General features: G+C 30.3%; 1 protein-coding gene and 1 pseudogene across 2 annotated transcripts in view; one reads left to right on the forward strand and one right to left on the reverse strand.

Moving 5' to 3' along the window:
* LOC107447913 (kinesin heavy chain-like) overlaps positions 1–4,782 on the forward strand; it is a 45,780-nt gene extending 40,998 nt beyond the window's left edge. For both annotated transcript variants that reach the window (XM_087161537.1, XM_087161538.1), the window contains exons 14-15: positions 1,604–1,737; positions 4,473–4,782. In XM_087161537.1, the coding sequence (XP_087017663.1) occupies positions 1,604–1,737; positions 4,473–4,586 (248 nt within the window). In that variant the 3' untranslated portion in view covers positions 4,587–4,782. The remainder of the gene's footprint in view (positions 1–1,603; positions 1,738–4,472) is intronic.
* Positions 4,783–19,283: 14,501 nt separating this feature from the next.
* On the reverse strand, positions 19,284–20,188 carry LOC147811892 (proteasome subunit alpha type-1 pseudogene; annotated as a pseudogene).
* Positions 20,189–20,979: the final 791 nt, after the last annotated feature.

Below are 20,979 nucleotides of genomic sequence, written 5' to 3' on the forward strand. Positions count from 1 at the left end.
TAAATATAGCATTTTATTAAATATGCTCCAAAATTGCTTTTTTGTTACTCCAAAAATGCTTCAAAACCATGTTTTGCCACTTGCACCACTTGTTATTTATTGCATACCTAGATCTCAATGACGAGACGCAAAAGTGTAAGTAGTCGTTCTTTTGGTACAATAGTTAGTCTTTGCCTACCATCTCTCTAACCGGGAATCTACTGTTTGTCTACGATAGGTACTCTGTCCGCCACAAAGTCTGCGGCAGTCTGGTGCTATGGAAACAAGAAGAGAGCATTTTAGGGAGGGTGGCTTCGATGAAAAGGTCTCCTTTTCTTTCGCCTTCGATGATAGCTTGTATGGGGAGTATACCAGATTGGCTGACTCAGCCACCAGTAGGAGACTTATTTAATCTGATTCAAGAACTTTTTTAAGATTCACATGAATATTTCTTTCTTACTTAAAATAATTCTCTTGATTCAATCAGTTGTTATTTTTTAAATACAAAGGAAAAAAATTGAACAAATTCTGACATTAAGGGTAGTACAGGTTTTTTTAATATTACTTTTTAATTTTACGATATTTATTATGAATGTTCATTGATTGTTAGATGGTTTAATTTCTAAACTTGCACATTTTTTAAAGCAGTTAATTTCTTTTATTACTTGAATTTTCTGGAAAAAGTGAAGAGCTTAAACTTAATAAATCTGATTTTAAAAGGAGATAAAACTTTTGCTGAAAATAAAAATAGTTCACGTTATCTGTGCCGGAGAAATATTAAATATCTTTGTTTTGATTATTAATTTTTAAATATTTCATTTATTTATTATTATTATTTTCTTTTTTTGAAACTGAAAGCAAGTGACCGCAACTAGGATGAAATCTAAAACTATCAACGATGATTTTTATCAGTACCCATCAAACCATCTGAAATTATCTGAAGTTTTTTTTTGCTTAAATTACGTTTTCTTATTCATATTTTATTGTAACCTGTACAGTTTTTTTTTTCACTATTTATTAAAAACAGTTTTTATTAGCAAATTTATTTTTTTCTTAATAACCAATTTACTATGTATGATAAATTTACAGATGAGTTATTTATTAATAAAACATTGAGCTGCTTTAAACAATTTTATACAATTTCCATACATATTCCATACATACATATAAATTTTTTAAATTTTTTTTTCTAAAACAGAAGCTTTTGAAAAAGAGAAAAGATTAAAAAAAAAAGGAATCACACGCTCTAAACGCTGTTTCAGGCGCGAATGCTCATTTCTCTTAACTCTAGGGCTAATACAATAGATCGAAGAAAGAAGTCTCCTTTTCTCCCACCGAAACCAGTCTTAAAGGGGGACCCCGCACCCCTACTTGAAATAATCATACCTCGTTACCATAGTCCCCGCCACCCCTCCAGACGAATGGCGGACAGAGTACCTAATTATTACCCTCCGTCTCGAACAACAGAAGTCTTAGTGTGTAACCATTTTCGCGACAGTCAGTGTTAAATATTTTCGTAAAATAACCGAACTACCTAAATTCTTATTATCCTTTTTTGAGTGCATAGAAAAACTTATCATGATTTTCTGATTGAGTAATTTTTCCTTTTACTTCATAAAATTAGGACAATCAGTCCCGGAGGAAGAATGGATTCCACCTTTTGATCTAAGCAAGGAGGAACCTGCAATCTTATACCAATCCTTGGATTCTCATAAAGCAGCAAATTTGTCTCTTCAAAGCTGTGAAGACAGAAAAACAGTGAGTATCAAACAACCATAAATAATTATTTGTGTAAATAGTTATTATTAATGATAAAAAAATAAAATAAAAAAAAAATAATAAATAGTTATTGTTTTTTATTTATCTAAAGTTATTCTAAGTCTTAAATGTTAGTTCTATAACATATAATTTACTTAAAATCTGCACATACATCCTTCCTCTGTTGTCGCTAATGGCTCAATTTTAAAATAGTTATTCTTTTATAAATTTTCTGATATTTTCATATGAAGGATAGTATTAAGTTCGAGAATTAAAAATTTGTGTTTAAAAAAGTTGTTAAAAATTATAATTATTAATATTTGACAACAGGAAGTTTTAAATTGAAGGTTGACAATTTTTCTAATTATGATATTTTTTTAATTCTTACAATAAAAGTTAAATAGAATTAATTCTACAAAATAGCGTTCCAATAAAACATGGTATTAAAATGATACGTTATTTTTTGTGATTGGTTCATTAATAAATTATTTTTATTTCTTCGCAAACACAATTCTTATAAAAAAAATTAAATCTGTTATATCAAAAAACTAGATCGTTATAAAATATAAATTATTGCGTTAAATAAAATATAAATACAGTGTATTTGTGAAGGGATACTAGCAATAAAAATTTTATTTTATTTTTTAATTCTCTACTAAAAACAGGTATGTGATTCTTCCGCTTTTTTCAGATTTTTCCATATCTTCCGCACTTTTTTCATAAATTTCCGCGCGGAAAAAATTTTTATGCAGTAAATGATATTTTGTTGAAAATTTTTTTCTTCCGCGGAGCGAAAGTATTGAAGCCCCCAATAAACCTTTCTTGGCGTGTCAATCTGCTGGCTGGGGTAAAAGTGGTTGATCTTGGTAAAACAATGCCGTCTTTTACTCCTTTACTCTCTTATTTTTTCAGGGATGAAAGACTTTTAAAAATTTCCGACCATGTTCCAAAAACTTTTGGGGAGTCGAACGAACGCGGATTTGCGACGAACTCCCCCCAACTCTCGTTTCGGACGCTGATATTTGATTTCTTTTGATTGGCTGATTTACAGAATTTTAAATATTAGGGACTGGGCCAGAATCTGCTAAAATTGCGATTCTTATTTAGACGATTTTTATGTAAATCATCGATTTTCGTATTTAACTGATTTAAAAGTTACTTGTTGAGATTCGTTTTTACACGATTTAAAAATCATTACTCGCAATTCCCATTCACGCAATTTAAAAAATCAATATCGCGATTTGTATTTAAGCGTTTTTAAAACCCAATATCGCGATTCATATTCCCGCTAGTTTAAAGTGCAATGTCGCGATTCGTATTCATATATATTTTTAAATTTCAATATTGCGATTCGTTATCACGCGGTTGTAATATCAAACATCGATTTTCGTATTTATACGCGGTTTAAACATTACTCGTTGCGATAAGTATTCACGGACTCTAAAAATTATGCGTCGTGATTCCTTTTTACGCGATTTAAAAATTCAATACCGCGATTTGTATTCTCGTGCTTTTAAAATCCAATATCGTGATTCTTATTCACGTGATTTTAAAATTCAATATCGTGATTCTTATTCACGCTATTTTAAAATTGAACATCGCGATTCTTATTCACGCGATTTTGAAATCAAACATTGTGGTTCTTATTCACGCGATTTTAAAATCCAACATCGCGATTCTTATTCAAGCGATTTTAAAATCCAACATCGCGATTCTTATTCACCCTATTTTAAAATCTAACATCACGATTCCTATTCACGCAATCTTAAAATCCAACATCGCGATTTTAAAATCCGATATCGCCTTATTCACGCGATTTTAAAATCCGGCATCGCGATTTTTTTTTCACGCGATTGTAAATTCAAGCATCGCGATTCTTATTCACGCGATTTTGAAATCCAACATCGCGATTCTTAATCCAAGGCCTCTAAAAATTATGTGAGAAATGAACTTTCTTGTCCTATCAACACTGATTATCAAAAGTCTGCAAAACGCAGTCTACTGATCAGTCATGTTAATAAAAGACCATCGATAAAACAAAGAACTGATGAGAAAGTCCATAAAGGTCCTTTGACCATTAAAGAAATGTTTTTTAAAATGATGTGATACATAAAATCGTGCTTATGCATAATTACTCAAAGTTATCTAAACTATTAAAAAAAATTATTTTAATCAAGATTTTATTTAAGAACATAATTACCATTTATTTATATTTATTTGAATAGATAATAATGTAATCATTATCAGATTGGCTATTGAATTCATATAATTTTTTCTTTTGCACGTTTAATGCTACAGTTATAAACTTCCTCTTTTTTGTGTTTTTGTCATCACATCCCTGTAAAAAGAGTAAATGAGTTATTTTTATTCACCATGGCTAGTCGAGGAGGAGAAAAAGAATATCGAATTACACTGTTTAGAGTTAATGTAATTTCGTTCTCCCGCCTCATTTATGCATTATCCATCGCCAATTCCACCTGCAATCGCCAAGTTTATAATCTATGGTATGGTTTGGCAATTCGCATACCGTTCGCGGGGCGCCCTCTTGTATATATATAAATATACTCTTAATAAGTTTAAAACTGAGTAATAATTTATTAAGTCTGAGTAATATTTAGTAATTATAAGTCTGAGTAATAATTTATTACTCAGGTATTTAGATTTTTGACTGTCCTTTCGTTTATTGCATAATTGGTTGAAAGTTTTTAATAAATTAATTTTGTCTCTCTACATAGGTCAATCTGGAAAAAAGCCAGATACTTAAAGACAAGAAACCAGAAGAGCAATCAAAAAGTCAGCTAGCAACAATAAAAGAAATCTGCAGAGAACTGAACAAAATGTGTTCCTGATACATATTGACTTATTAATAGCTTCAATATTACTAAGTGCGTTCACTTTAGAACGTTTAACATTTTTTTAAATACTTGTCTTAACTAATATTAAGAAATTTTTTAATTAAGAAATTCTTGTCTTAAGAAATTCCTTTTGTTTGAAGACCAACTTTCAATATAGAAAAGTACAAAAATAAAATATTTTTAAAATTTTTTTATTTTGGTCTTGACTTTCTGTGTCACAGAGCCGTTTTTATGTTCATAAGGGCCCTGGGCCTGTCATTTTCTGGGGGCCCTTTATGAGTAAATTTAGAGAAAAAATTAAAATAATTTTTAAAAATTATTTTATTTTAAGAGTAAAGCACATATAAACAGAGCCGTTTTTATGTTTATAGGCATTTATGAGTAAATTTAGAGAAAAAGATGTAATTTTGAATAATTTTTAAAAATTATTTTATTTTAAGAGTAAAAAAACATTTAAATTAATTATAAAAGCTTACATACATTATTTTTTATCGAAAATTTAAGGTAACAATACTTTTCGCACTTTTTGAGAGGCGAATCTTTTATCACATCATCAAAATCAATTTCCTGTAAGACATACATTTTGCTTTGCAGCTCAAAATCTGTAAGACTTAGAAGCATCAAATTATGAAGGTGTGTAGAAAATAAGCAAGGAATTAAAAAGAGTACAAGAAAATACAGTTTAATTATTATGTTTTTTATAATCACCATTGAAAAACTGACTCAATTTTGAGCTAATGTTTAATTACGTAGTCTTGAAATTTTAAAACCAATCCAGAAGACAAGGAAACTCCTGGATCAGTACCCAGAGGTATTGAATAGTTATGAGAACTAGGAGGAGTTAATGACCCCGACAGATTTAACAATCACCATTTTATACTTGGGTATTATTCGGCCGGCTCAATTCAAACTCCCATTCTCACGAACACGAGTCCATAGCCCTACCATCAACCAAGCTATCGTGCCTAATTATTAGTTTGTTTTATAACAGTCAGTCAGTAGTCCACCCAATTTCGAGTTTACTACTACTAATGTTCAACTCCGTAGCCTTGTAATTTTGAACCCTATCCAGCAGACAAGAGAACTCCAGGATCAAGTATTGGAAGAAATTTTTGTCTTCGTGGAGGAACTAGCCCGCATTTGAGTTACATGGAGAGGAAAACCACGAAATCCTTTCACGGTTAGTCTGATAGCAAGGGTACTCTAATCCATGATCCACCTACCATTCAGGATATTTCACGTCAGCGTCGTTCTTACTACATTTTTGCGAGAAGTTTAAAAATATAATATTGGGCATTAACTGAATTTTTTTTGCATGCTCCTTTTACTTATATCATCCACACCCACAAGCAACTGTCTGCTCTAAATACTGCGATAATATAAAATGAAATAGCCAAACAAAACATATGAAGTCATTTAAATTCATGTTCAAAAGTATTAATTGTTTTTTGAATTGACAATTTCAGTCATCTTTTAGGTATTTAAAACTGTAGCATATCACATGAAAGTATTAAATATATCATTTTTACAATAAAGTAAAATAAAAAATAATTCTGATCATTAGGAACAGAAATTAAATAGTCTCATGATGGAGCATAATTACCTTTTAAACAAATCAAAAAAATCTTTTTACTTTTTAAACTAAAAATTTACTTATATTTAAATAATTTATTAATACTCAAATTGCTTAGAAGATGAAATGACAACGAAGTTTTTTATTTTATTCAGTCACTTATTTATATTTTTTCATTTTTTTAATTTATTTTTATTTCATTAAATTAAATGCAAAAGTTTAAAATAAAAGCAAAGCTGTCAAAATTTCATATATAGTTTCGATTTACAATTTTAAGAATTTGTTTCAACTTTGATTTGGAAATTTAAGAGCCTTATTAATTAAAAAATTGAGAAATACACATAATAGCAAAACAGAGAAGACACATAATAGCAAAAATCAAAGAGTTAAAAATGGAAACAAATATGATCAATAAACAATAAAATCATAAGCTAACAGAATAAATTAATTTTGTGTGCGAAAAATGATATTACAAATTAAACATATTTCATATTTAGGGGAAACATGGAAAATTTGGTCATACGGGAGTTTTAAACAATTTTTTTCTCATATTTAAAAATTTTCTTAGCTGATGATCATTTGATTTCAATGCTCTATTATACAAAATCATATGTTGCTTCTGTCTATTAGCAGTAAGTAAAATTAAAATAAAATTACATTTGTTATCTCAGTTTCATCCAGAACAGACCAAATCAAGTGTTTTGGCAGACAGGCCAGTCAAAGAGGGAATTGAATAGTGGCCCGAAATTTAAATAAAATAAAAATAAAAAAAAATCACAATGTATATACAAAAAATTGCGCAAACTTTTCCCGTTTTCCCTAACCACAACCAAAATTGATTTAATAAAAACATTTGCTTACCTCCAACGTGAAAGATTTGTCTTCTTAATATCCTACGAAAATTTGATCAATATATGCCTAGTTCACAGATTCTCTTACGATTGATTTGAAAAATAACAAAATAAAATCAACCACAATAATTAAATAAATTAAACAATTAGGCTAGTGGAATCATTTAGGATGATTACAGGGGAAAAAAAGCTTTTATAATAAATTAGAAAAAATAACTAAATTTTGTAAGAGAGAAAAATTCGAATTGAGCGAGGCCCAATTTAAGGGCACTAATGGAAATCTCAAGACAGATTCTAGCAAGACCCTCCCCCTATTTACAGCCCTTGAAATGTTTTCTTCCTAGAAATTTATGACCAGAAATCAGACAAAAGGGTGTTTCTGTGGATATCTGATATTTCCGAAGTTAGGAAAAAAGAGTCCCAAGGCAATATAAAGAAGCTAAAAACATTTTCTCACAGTGTAAAGTGAGGAGGCTATTTGACAACTCTGTGGGTGGTAGTTACGAAAGTGGGGATATTTTCATCTGTGGAAAGAGCGTTTTATTGCTCTTTTGGTTAGAAAAGTGAAGAGTAACAATTATTTTATATTTGTAAACACTTCGGTTAGATTTTGAAAAGCATCTGACTATGTAAAAGAAGAAAAAAAGTGGGATCTGGGGGCCCTCTTTAGTTATAATAAATGAGTTAGAATTAAAAAAAAAAAAACAATTAATGCAATGAGATTTTAGTCTTTTAGGGGGCCCCATCAGAACTCGGGGCCCTGGGCCAGGGCCCACTGGGCCCATCCTTAAAAACGGCTCTGCTGTGTCATTAGCGTAGATGTCATTAAAATATGATATGAGGTAAGTTAAAAGCATCTGTGTATCCTACATTAAACTGTTCCTACTTTCGGTTAACTGAAAATCCAAGTTAAAATTTTTGCTGGTATTTGTTTGCTAGACAAGAATGAAATGTTATGTACTAACAAAAACACCAACTTAATCTAGCAAAAATATTTGCTGGTACCAGCAAAAAAAAAAAAAAAAAAAAAAAACTTGCCATACTATGTATTGGCACACTTTTTTTGCTTGTCTAGCATACAGCTTGTGTTGCTGGAATATCTTGCTTGTCTAGCAGCAATCACGACCATCACTTGCTATCTTTCTGTGCTTTTCTAGCATGAGAATGAGGAACCTGCATGCTTTTTTTTTATGTTTTAAAATGAAACATCATGCCATTTTATAAAGATAGACACCAATTTCAGACTGGTGCGATTACTAGTTATTTTGTTATTAATAGTTGAAATCGCTCGATTAGCCCCGCCCCCTAAATCGCTGCTAGGTTTCCCATCTGCTCTGATGACGTCACGATACAGTACAACCACAACTCCCATCATGTAAAACGGTGAAAGCATATGCCGCTCTGAGTATAAATTTTAAAAATTGGCTCCAAGCAAAAACTACAAGTGTTGCATTGTACCATGTGCAATAGTTCTACATTAAACACGCCAAATAAATTATTTTTTAGTGTACCAAAAGAAGAAAAAAGACAAATTTGGTGCAAAGCCATCAAACGCGATGAAAAAAATACTCGCAAATTGTCTGCAACTACTGCATTATACTGTTGCTAAGACCATTTTACAGTAACTTACTTAATTATAATTTAATTCTATAAGATTGTTTCTCTGATTGATAAGCTTCTCTGAATGAATAATTCATTATACTGAATTTTAAAATGTTTTTGAAATGTTGTTCAGATCACTTTCCTTCTTTCTTTCCTTTTTTTCTTTAAAATGAAAGAATTTTATTCTGACAGAACAGTTGTGTACAGGTTCTTTTTTTTAAAGTTAAAAAATAATTTTATTTGGAGGAAAAAATTATCAAAGTTAAAATAAAAAAGGAAAGGATTTTATATATAAACAAATATAAATAAAAATGAATCAGTATAAAAAAAATTAAAAATGAATTTATATTTTTCTAAAGTTGTGGAAAAAAAAAGTAGTTTCGATTCGACATTTATTTTTTCATTCCTCAATTTTACTTCATTATACTGAAGGGTTTTGAGATAAAAAATAATTAATTAATTTTATCTGGATGAAAAAATTATGAAAGTTAAAATAAAAAATGATAGGGGTTTAGCTTTATTTATATTTCTTCAAAAAAAAAGAAAAATTCCTGAAAATATTTTAGAAGTTAATAATAAAAGGAATTTTTTTTAAAAAATTTACCTAAATTCCAGGTCATATACCATTCATTCCATTCCCTCTCAAAACAGTTCAAACTCTTATATATAGACAAATATAAATAAAAATGAATCAGTATAAATAAAGAAAAATGAATTTATTTCAAAAGTTATTGAAAAAAAAGTAGTTTCGACATTTATTTTTTCATTCCTCAATTTTATTTCATTATGCTGAAGGGTTTTGAGTTAAAAAAAAAAAATAATTTTATCTAGAAGAAAAAATTACGAAAGTTAAAATAAAAAATGATAGGTGTTTAGCATTATTTACATTTCTTAAAAAAAATTTAATCAAATATTTTAGAAGTTAATAATAAAAAAGAATTTTTTAAAACATTTTATTTACCTAAAAACTTATAATTCCAGGTCATATACCATTCATTCCATTCCCTCTAATCGGGATCAACTTATTAAATAAAAAACTTTCAAAACAGTTCAGACTTTTATGTATAGACAAATATAAATAAAAATGAATCAGTATAAATAAATAAAAATGAATTTATTTCAAAATTTGTTAAAAAAAATGTAGTTTTGATATTTATTTTTTCATTCCTCAATTTTATTTCATTATGCTGAAAGGTGCTCACAAAAATTTTCTCAAGGAGGAGGATGCAACTGCTATACACTACATATATATTTAAACTATATATAAATAATATAAGCATGAAAGAAAAACAGTTTTTAAAAAATGCGGTTCAAATTGAAACGCCTTTGTAACACATTTTTAAATAGGAAGCTTTGGTTTAACTCCTCCCGTTCGCTGAGATACTGTATCCTGACGTCATAGCAAACCACGCCTCATTTTGTGTCACGTGAAGTTAGTTTCGTTTTGGGCTAATTTTAAGTTAAGTTTTTTTTAATATTCGGGTCAGTTTTTTAAATTCTGAATTGATTTTAGGGAGTTTTAAGATATAAACTATTCAAAATAATCAACATTCTGCGATTACCCGAAGCATGCAGGTTCCTCATTCTACCATCGGTTGCTAGGAACTTTTGCTATTCCAGCATGAGAATTCTACCATTGGTTGCTTGGAACTTTTGCTATTCCAGCAGAATTCTACCATGAGTTGCTTTTCCAGCATTAAAATTCTACCTCCAGTTGCTTTTAATTATTTGCTATTCTCGCATAAGAATATTACCATCAGTTGCTTTTAAATTTTGCTATTTTTAGATTATTTCTCCACCACCATCCCTAGGCAAGAAAAACCTTGATGAACTAACCTAAATTTGATGGTTACCATCCAGAATTCTCATCAAGGATCAACATACAGCTTGATGGGAGTTCATATGCAGCAAAAGGAGTATTTTTCACCAGATAATGCCTGTCCTTACACTGCTGTTGTAATCCAATATGATCTATAGATAGTCTCCGGCCTAGACACACTTACCTGGAGTTATGGACTGGGGAGCAATTTCCTATGACAGCAGGAGCATTCTTGTGGTTTTCATTTTGCATTGGCCTGCTAGATCACCAGATCTTTTACCAATCGAGCATGTATGGGATATCACTAGCAACAGATTCAGCGTCATCCATAACCAGGATTAACCATCCTTGTATTGACTGACCAAGTGCAACAAGCATGTAACACCATCCCATAAAATGACATACGGCATACTTTTGATACAATGCATGCCCGTTTGCAAGCTTGCATTCAAATTCTGGTGGTTACGTCGGTTAATAATGTTTCAGCATTACACATTTGAAATGGCTTTTCTCTTAGTTGCAATAACCTGTGATCTTGAACTTTTAATCATTTAAATATTCAGGCAAACGTATTGCCTAAATTTGATTACTCTACAAAAATTTTTTCTTGTAGTTGGGATTTTTTCCCCCCATCTGTAATATGCACTAGAGTTGGGGAGTGAAAAACTAAAAAATATTTTTTTAAAAATTCTTGTAAACATTTAGACATAAATGGGTATTTTTGAATTATATGACTCCTTTATTTTTTAGTGAACCTAAGTGCAAATTAACTTCTTTTCTAAAAAGATATAAGAAATTCGTAATTTGTCCAGCTATATATATGTACCCAGGGGTGATGGTGAGCCCAATTAAAAAATCCTGAAAATTTCCTGAGTAAAATCATTAATGACACATTTAAAAAAATTTATCTCTTTTATAAATTTAAATCACTGATATTTTCACAACGTGAAATTCTGTATAAATTATAATATGCAGCATAATTTAAATTAATAATTATGTATTTAGTTTACTTTTATCTCTAATCACAATTTTTTTTAAAAGTTTCCTGTAATTATTTATACACATAAATGGGTATTTTCGTATTATATGATTCGTGAATTAAATATGCTTATCGGACCAGTCATCTGTACTGAACAAACACTGGGATTTGAACCCAGGCAGTTTACTGAACAGCAAACACCCTAAGCCACGACAGTTCAGGCAGAGGATTCAGACTAAAGAGTTTTTTTTAAAGTTCCCTTCATACATTTTATGATATAAATTGGAATGTTGAGAAAATATAACGCCAATATTGTAAGTTGTAATTCCAGTTTCAAACTAGTCTCGTTTTCCAAAGAATTATAAATATACTAGAAGGCTTCGCCCCCTTCTCGCTGGCGCTGACCAACCCCCGGAACTGCTTTCACAGTTCATTTCGGATTGCTTCGCAATCCAATGCTCGCTTTGCTCGCTCATTGAATACGTTCTTAACGTCTAGTTTTTGTATACTTTTTGGAATACTGAAGTTCCGAAAACTTTTCACTGTAGAAAATTCTAAACCTGTACATTTCAATATTCATTTGAAATATATTTCACATATTTTTTTTAATCACACTATTCTAAATTTCAGTTGTTGAGTAACTGTTGTAAGTTTTGTTTTAAAGTCTTTCCCACCAGAGGGCTAAAGCCATGTGTTGTAAAACAATATGAAATAGTAGTCTGCCACTGAACGCCGGATGTAAAGCATCGGCTTTGATGAAGATAATTTTGTATTTTTAATTCTCTGAAGGGCGCCACTTTAATAATATGGAATTTGTAAAATAAATGTATATATTTTTGATTGTTGATGAAGCCCATCATTTTGTGTTTTCATCAGTGTTCAGAAGCAGAACAACTATAAGTTCTTTTATTTTGTCACAAAAATATAAAATGTATAAAAATCAAAGAAAAGAGTAAGAAAATAAGTATAGTCATGGAAAAAGTTAAAGTTATAATATAGTATTTGTCAGTTAAAATAAAACTTTTTGTTTAAGTCATTGCTAACAATTCAAATTTCTCCGAGGCAATTCTAAAGTATAAATTAAGGTAGTATTGTTAAGTTGAAACACAATATTTCTAGTTTGATGTCAACAATACAATTCAATTTTTCACAAAAACGATTGTTTCCATTGTTAAGTTCAATGTCAACAATTCAAATTTTTCTGAGGCAACTCTTAACCTCTAAATATTATTTTTTTTATGTACACATTTCTGAATGTCAGTATTCAACCACAAACCAACTTAAAGTCATCAAATTTAGCATGAAGTTGTAAAATGTAATGAAAGAGGGTCATATCAATAATGAAAGTAGAAGTAAAGTAAGTACTGTAAAATTAAAACAATATTTTTAATCAATGAGCCAAGTTCTTCAAGAAGCAGTTGTAGAAGTAGGTTGTTTATTTAAAACTTTTTATAGAATTTCTTTAAGAACACAATTGTTAATTTGGGCATTTAGAATTGAAGGATTTGTTACGTCAAGCGCTCAGGTATCATAATTTTGATCTAGTTGCGCTTCTATGTCATTTTGATTTATGTTGCTAAGTTAACTTTCAGAAAATTCTATGGTTGGCAACAGCATTTTTATTTTTCAAGTTGTATATTTTTATTTCTTTTAGAATTCGTTATTTTTTTAGCGAAATGTTTTTTAACCTTACAGAATTCTTTGACGACTGTTTTCTCTATGAATGAAGAAAATAAAGTAAATATTTAACTGTTGTGAAAAGAATCTTATTTAGTTGTACAAAGTACTTCAGCCAAAATTTGGGAGCCACGTAAGAGAATTATATATATTAGATCAGAAACACATCATTAAAAGGCAGAATGCTTTGGTGTTTTCAAAACAAAGCAAACGTTGCCACCGGCGGAAAAGAAATACAGCCAAAATTTGGGAGCCACGTAAGAGAATTATATATAATAGACTAGGAGGCTTCGCCCCCTGCTCGCTAACGCTCACCAATCCCCGGAACTGCTTTCGCAGTTCATTTCGGATTGCTTCGCAATCCAATGCTCGCCTTGCTCGCTCATTGGATACGCTCTGAACGTCTAGCTTTTGTATAGCTTTTTGAATACTGAAGTGCCGAAAACTTTTCACTGTAGAAAATTCTAAACCTGTACATTTCAATATTAATTTGAATTTGCAAACAGTTCACATATTTTTCTTAATCACACTATTCTAAATTTCAGTTGTTGAGAAAAGTAACTGTTGTAAGTTTTGTTTCAAAGTCTTTCCCACCAGAGGGCTAAAGCCACGTGTTGTAAAACAGTAAGAAATAGTAGTCTGCCACTGATCGCCGGATATAAAGCATCGGCTTCGATGAAGATAATTTTGGATTTTTAATTCTCTGAAGGGCGCCACCCTAATAATATGGAATTTGTAAAATAAATTTATATATTTTTGATTGTGTTTTCAGCAGTGTTCAGAAGCAGAACAACTATAAGTTTTTTATTTTATCACAGAAATATAAAATGTATAAAAAACAAAGAAAAGAGTAAGAAAATGAGTATAGTCATAGAAAAAGTTTAAATTACAATATAGTATTTGTCAGTTAAAATAAAACTTTTTGTTTAAGTCATTGCTAACAATTCAAATTTCTCCAAGGCAATTCTGAAGTATAAATTAAGGTAGTATTGTTAAGTTCAAAACACAATATTTTTAGTTTTGATGTCAACAATACAATTCAATTTTTCACAAAAACGATTGTTTCCATTGTTAAATTCAATGTCAACAATTCAAATTTTTCTGAGGCAAATTTTTAACCTCTAAATATAATTTTTTATGTACTCATTTCTAAATGTCAGTATTCAACCACAAAACAATTTAAAGTCCTCAAATTTAGCATGAAGTTGTAAAATGTAATGAAAGAGGGTCATAGCAATAAAGAAAGTAGAAGTAAAGTTAGGACTGTAAAATTAAAACAATATTTTTAATCAATGAGCCAAGTTCTTCAAGAAGCAGTTGTAGAAGTAGGTTGCTTATTTAAAACTTTTTATAGAATTTCTTTAAAAACACAATTGTTAATTTGGGCTTTGGCGATACAACACTTATAGAATTGAAGGATTTGTTATGTCAAAAGCTCAGGTATCATAATTTTGATCTAGTTGCGCTTCTATGTCACTTTGATTTATTAAGTTAACTTTCAAAAAATTCTATGGCTGGCAACAGCATTTTTATTTTTTAAGTTGTTTATTTTTATTTCCTTTAGAATTCGTTATATTTTTAGCGAAATGTTTTTTAACCTAACAGAATTCTTTGCCGACTGATATATGAAGAAAATAAAGTAAATATTTAAGTGTTGTGAAAAGAATTTTATTCAGTTGTACAAAGTACTTCAACCAAAATTTGGGAGCCACGTAAGAGAATTATATATATTAGATCAGAAACACATCATTAAAAGGCAGAATGCTCTGATGTTTTCAAAACGTAAACAAAACAAAGCAAACGTTGCCAGCGGCGGAAAAGAAATACAGCCAAAATTTGGGAGCCACGTAAGAGAATTATATATAATAGATTTGTAAATCATCTACCTTTATCTGAGCTATTGTTTTATTAAACACTAGTCAAAAATTTTTTTAAAAAAGTCTTTTAGATTGCTGAACGGTAATAGGATTGCTGAACGGTAAATTACTTTTTATAACCAATAATTTTTTTATCATCAGAGGGCCTGTCATCTTAGTAAATGTTGTGAACTTTTTATATTTTAACAATCCCAGAAATCAAAATAACTAGCAATTTAAGCAACAGATTAAAATTATGTTTATAAAAAGTATTATAGTAACCTATTTTATGTAAAAATCATTAAAAAAAAGGAACAAATTATATACAGCTGCAATAAAGAAACAACTTCAATGATGTTTTGTTCAAACAAACAGCCTAGAAGAGGGCGGTGTAGAAACTAGTTACTAGAATAGTGGTGTCAAAGTTCACCCCGAGGTCTGATTGGTCGAGTTATTCATCTTTATGCCTTTATATCTATGTTATTTACATAATAAGAAATTTATATTTTCTTAATAATGAGTTACATAGTAACAGGCTTTTAATACTGATGTACTTAGTTATCCATTCGATGATTCCGGGGGCATTTGCCCTCTTTGCACATTACTAGTAAAGAGTCTTAAAATATCCATAAAATATTTAGTTAACACAAGCATGATTTTTAAGAAAAAAAATAACAAGATCAAGAGAGCTGGTTTCTGTTGAGAAAAGTTTTGTATTTAAGGTTTATATTAACCCATTATGGGTATTTCAATCCATTTTTGCAAAATTTATACTAACCTGTTACAGGTAATTCAATTTATTTTTTGTTTGTTAATTTGTATTTGTGTCAAATAAATGTGTTTCTTTTTATATAACAAAAAACTTCCTTCAATATAGCTTGATTTGTTAGACTAGTTGCATTCATCTATGTGCACATGAAACAGGGATGAGAGTAGTCAGAAAGTAAAAAAGAGGAAATCCAAGAATGAATATATATATATATATATATATATATATATATATATATATATATACACAAATTTGACAAAAAAAGTGCAAAAAGTGCAATTAAGCCATGTGATTATAAATCCCCATGATTAATTTTAAAATTGTATGAATATGAATCACATGCACGATTTTAAATTGAGAGAAAACGAATCCCTTTATGAGGCTTTTAAATCACGTGAATATGAAATTCTATATCGAATTTTAAAAAACGCGAAAATGCAAATCATGATGCGTAATTTTTAGATCACGTAAATACGTATCACAATGCATAATTTTCGAATAAAAATCGCAATGTCTAATTTTTAAAGCACGTATAAGTACGAAAATCGATGTTTGATATTACAACCGCAAAAACAAATCACGACATTGGATTTTAAGCTCTCGCGAATCGCTACATAGGGTTTTAAAAGCGTGTAAATACAAATCTCGCAAATAAGAATAATAATGTATGATGTTTAAATAGCGTAAATAAGAATCGCAATGTGCAACTTTTAAACCAGGTAAATACGAAAATCAATTATTGATATTAAAATCGCGTGAATAAGAAGCGAGATATTTGCAGAGTCTGGACTCGGGATTTCTAAAAGGCATGTCTGTATTGTTTTTGTTTAAACATAATAAATAAAATTTTACAATGAAAGAGCAAATAAATATTTTCACTTCAAATCCACCTCAATTTATTATTATTTTCTTCGTTTGCTTTCACGTCAGATGACAGGGTCACAACGTCTGAATTGCGAAAGTACGAGCTATCAGGCGGACAAATAAAAATACAGAAAATCTTATTTTTTGGGCATAAAAGCAGAGAAAATAGCTAAAATAAGTAAAAATATGGAAGGGTTAGCAGCTAGGACGTAGTTTGAATTTTCTGTCTATCTTTGAAAATCGTAAATAAATGTAATTATTTTATTTCAACAACTGAATTTTCAAAAAAAAAGCGGGATATTTATTAAAAAAAAACTTAACTTTTAGAGAATTGAAGTTTTTGATAAAAAGGCTGAAATTAGAGTGGCAAAAGCAAAAAATCTCATCCCTGTATAAAGGTCAATCAGTTTTATCCCAAGGAAATGATTTTTAGAGAAACTTCAGAGGGAGGAATGAGGACTTCAATACTTTCTCTCCGAGGAAAATTAAGTTCCTCATAAAATATTTTAACTTGTTCAAAAAAAACTTTCCGCGGGAAAAATCTGAAAAAAAAAGCGGAAATCCACGAAAGAATCACATCCCTGGTATTAGTGATTGGTAATTTGATTCATAGTTTGATATAACTGGGTTTATACAAACGGCTGAGTTGATTATCCTTGGCTATTTTTTTCCAAAATCACCAGAAAAAAACTGACATTATTTGCTGTTTAACCTTTAAACTGTCTAAATTAAGTACTCACTTTTTGACAATGTTGAAAATTGAATGGCCTATAGTCTACGACAGGGATGGGCAAACTACGGCCCATCCCTGTCGTAGTTATAAAGTTATTATCCCTGTCGTACTATTAAAATTCAGCGGGCCGGATAAAACCTTCCGGCGGGCCACAGTTGGCCCGCCGGAAGGTTTTATCCGGCCCGCTGAATTTTAATTTGCCGATCAGTGGCAAATACAAACAATATACGTCCATTTTCTTGTCTACTATTTAAAATTATTTCTGTTGTTCCTTTTTTAACAAAGTACTGATGACCTTTTTACTTTCTCTATTTTTGTTCTACAAAACATAAATTGATGGAAATAGTTAGCACATACAGCTTTAATTGGTAAAATGTTGAAAGCAGAAGTTCTTCATAGAATAGCCTTAGATTGGCTCTAACTAGCGTTTGTCTTTCTCGAGGAAATCTAAAATAGGTAAATTGTACTTCACATTTGGCAGACTGCGCATTTTAAGATCCAACGAGCGAACAATCTAACAATCATCTGAAGCAGTTGTTTCTAAATATGCCAAAGTTTTACAAATCATTACCAAAATCTAGTTTCCAAAAATTAATATTTCATGTCCAGAAAATCAGCGCTATGTTTGCTTAATCTTATATATGTGAACAAAAGTTTTCAACTATGAACCTTAGAAAAAATTATTTCAGAAGTCAGCTAACAGAAAAGCATTTAGCATCTCTCTAAGCATTTAGCAAAAGCATCTCACTTCGAACTTTAATATAAGGAACTTTTAAAAATGAAATCGCAATTTCATTCATCTCACTAAATATTTAAATTAAAACTAGTATATCACTTTTTTTTTAAATTTTTAAAGTTTTATTTGGCCCACCAAACATTTTTTTCTCGATTTTTGGCCCTCGACCAAAAAAGTTTGCCCATCCCTGGTCTACGATCAAAGCAAGTTTATAAAATTTTTTCCATATTAGTAGCTGAAACAACTGATTAACAACATTCACAGTAGGTAGCTAAATATGCATTTACCATAATAGCAACTGCATGTTACTATAAATGAGACAGAGTGCTACACCATTCCCAGAGCATTGCCAATCCTGGATTCAGTGGCACTTAAGTGTATCCACCGTGTCATTCAAACGAGTTTAATTAGTTTTGAAGCAATAGAAGTCACAAATTTTATATGAGAGTATGACAGTCAGATCGGCCAAATTAGAGTACACAAAATGAACACTAACTGCCTGCGGCATGTGGATGCTAGGCATAAGTTCCTCGATCAGATGTCTCAGAAAAATGGATATTTGATATAAGCTTATTTAATTTAGGTGAAAAAAGGTAATGATGTATTCATATTTTAAAGTCATTTATGTAAATATAAGCAAAAATTATTGCAATATAAAAAAAAGGATATTTGATGACACATTCCTTAATTATCTTTGAATAGCCACCTTAAAAGGTCTGCCAAAATAAGTAGAAATATAAGATTTATAATCATTTAGTTAAAGTCAAGCCAATATTTAATTATTAACTCATGTTGTTCAAGTGGATTTAATTTTTGCCTCTTATAGGTTCAAATTTTCTTCAAACAAAAGAAATATACTTCCTAACACAAAGGCACTTTTACTGGATGATGAAACAAATTAGCAATTAAAACACACGATTGCAAGCCAATGAATTTCATTTGCAAGGATTTTTTTTCCCGCCATGACGAAACAAACTCTAACTGTTTAATCAATTTCTTAGTTAAAAAAATATGCAGATCTAAACAGAAAATATACTTTAAGGTAAAATATAAATTTTAAAAAAATTAACTTAATGTTAAAGAAAATTCAATAAAAATAAAGCCAAGAGAAACAATAACCACATAACTTATACATTGTATATTATCAAAAAACATGTTCTTACATTACATTAACATTAGACATTTTAATAAGAATAATTGAATTTCACAAAAGTAACTAATTGTTTATTTAGAGTTTAATCTACAGCCATAGTTTCAAATGCTGCTTCAGGTTCTGGTCTTTTTGGTGCAGCATCATCAGGTTTACTATCGCCAGGTTCATCTCCACTTCCAGCAACACCTCCTCTTCGAGGTCTCTCATCGCCTGCAATGGCTTGCAAATATGGTTCCACTTTTTCATCTTCATACAATGAAAAGTCCATGCCCTTTCCAACAATGGAAATTGATGCATTCTTTGAATTTAATTCAACTTCATTAGGCAAACACTCTCGAAGAGCACGCAGAGCATGCTTCACCAATTCCTCTAATTTGCAATTTTTTAAATCGTTTAAATATTTCTCCAAGTAGGTTCTAGCTGATTGAGATCTAGCACCCATGGCCATAGCCTTGCAATCAAAGTAATTAGCAGATGGACAGGTTTGATAAATGTGAGGACCAAGATCGTCATAACCAGCAACAAGAAGGCCAACACCATATGGTCTACGATCATAGCGTTGGGTACATACTTGCATCTTATTTCCCAGTCGAGTAACAAGGCGATTAATCGGCAATGGGGCATCACGGCTAAATCGGCTGTTTAAACATTCTGTACGCATGTACTTACTAAGAAGTCGAGCATCAGCAGTTAAGCCAGCAATAGCAATGCCACAGTGGTTATCAATGGGAATGATTTTTTCTGATGGGCTGATAATTCAGATGAAGCTCGTTTTAAAGCCACTAGAACAGCGTGAGTGTTGCTTTTGATCCCAACAGTAGCAGAGCCTTGTTTGACAGCTTCCATGGCATATTCGACTTGATGGAGCCGGCCTTGTGGATTCCAAGTTGTAACATCGTTGTCGTACTGATTCCGGAACATTTTAAAGTAATAATAATTAAATATCAAGAGTTAAACACAACTGCAAAACTAATGTATACTAAGTTTAGCCGGAAAACTGAAGTTTTTGAAAACACAAACAGCAAGTCACTATTTAATAGACTTGGTTACAGTGAAAAGGAACAGGAAACCTTAAGGAAGTATTTTCGGGTCGGCTGTTGCTTGGCTGACCGCCTTTTTAATAAATAGAGGCATTTGATTGGTCGATTACATCACCGTTTTCATTGTTATCCCTTAATCGTTTTGTCGGGTTTACTAGAATGGCGTTTTTAGCATTTTTGTTTGGCGCAATTTTAATAACGCGCATGCTCAGTTTGATAATTTATTCAAACCAATCGAAGTACTTCGTAGACAATGAATATAGAGGCTTGTATCCCCTCCTTTGCTCGTGTATACTCAAACAAAGACATAAAGATGGAAAGATCAATCACTGTACCAAACAGATGTCAGGGTGAACTTTGACACTGGACACATCACTGGTTTCTATTTTTTTTATTTGATTTTCATAAATTGTTATGATAAATAATAACATTCTGTCTCTGTGCCAGAAAAATCTGAACACATTTTTTTTAAAGATTTATAATTTGTAAATTTTAAATGAAAAAATTAATGTATTTTAAAAAATTGATTTTTATATTGTTCTGAAATTCAAATACTTGAAATAAATATTAAAAAAAAAACAATTTAAGTGCTTATTAAAAATATATAAAAAATATAAAAATAACTAAAAAATAAATAAAATAATTAAAATAAAATAGAACAGTTTTATAAGCAATCTAAGCTGCCCAAAGCATTTAATTTCATGAAGAACAATAAATTGGAAAATGTTAATAATT

This window comes from Parasteatoda tepidariorum, chromosome 4, assembly GCF_982258835.1.
Source record: "Parasteatoda tepidariorum strain Cologne lab strain chromosome 4, Ptep-v5.0, whole genome shotgun sequence".
Lineage (NCBI taxonomy): Eukaryota > Metazoa > Arthropoda > Arachnida > Araneae > Theridiidae > Parasteatoda > Parasteatoda tepidariorum.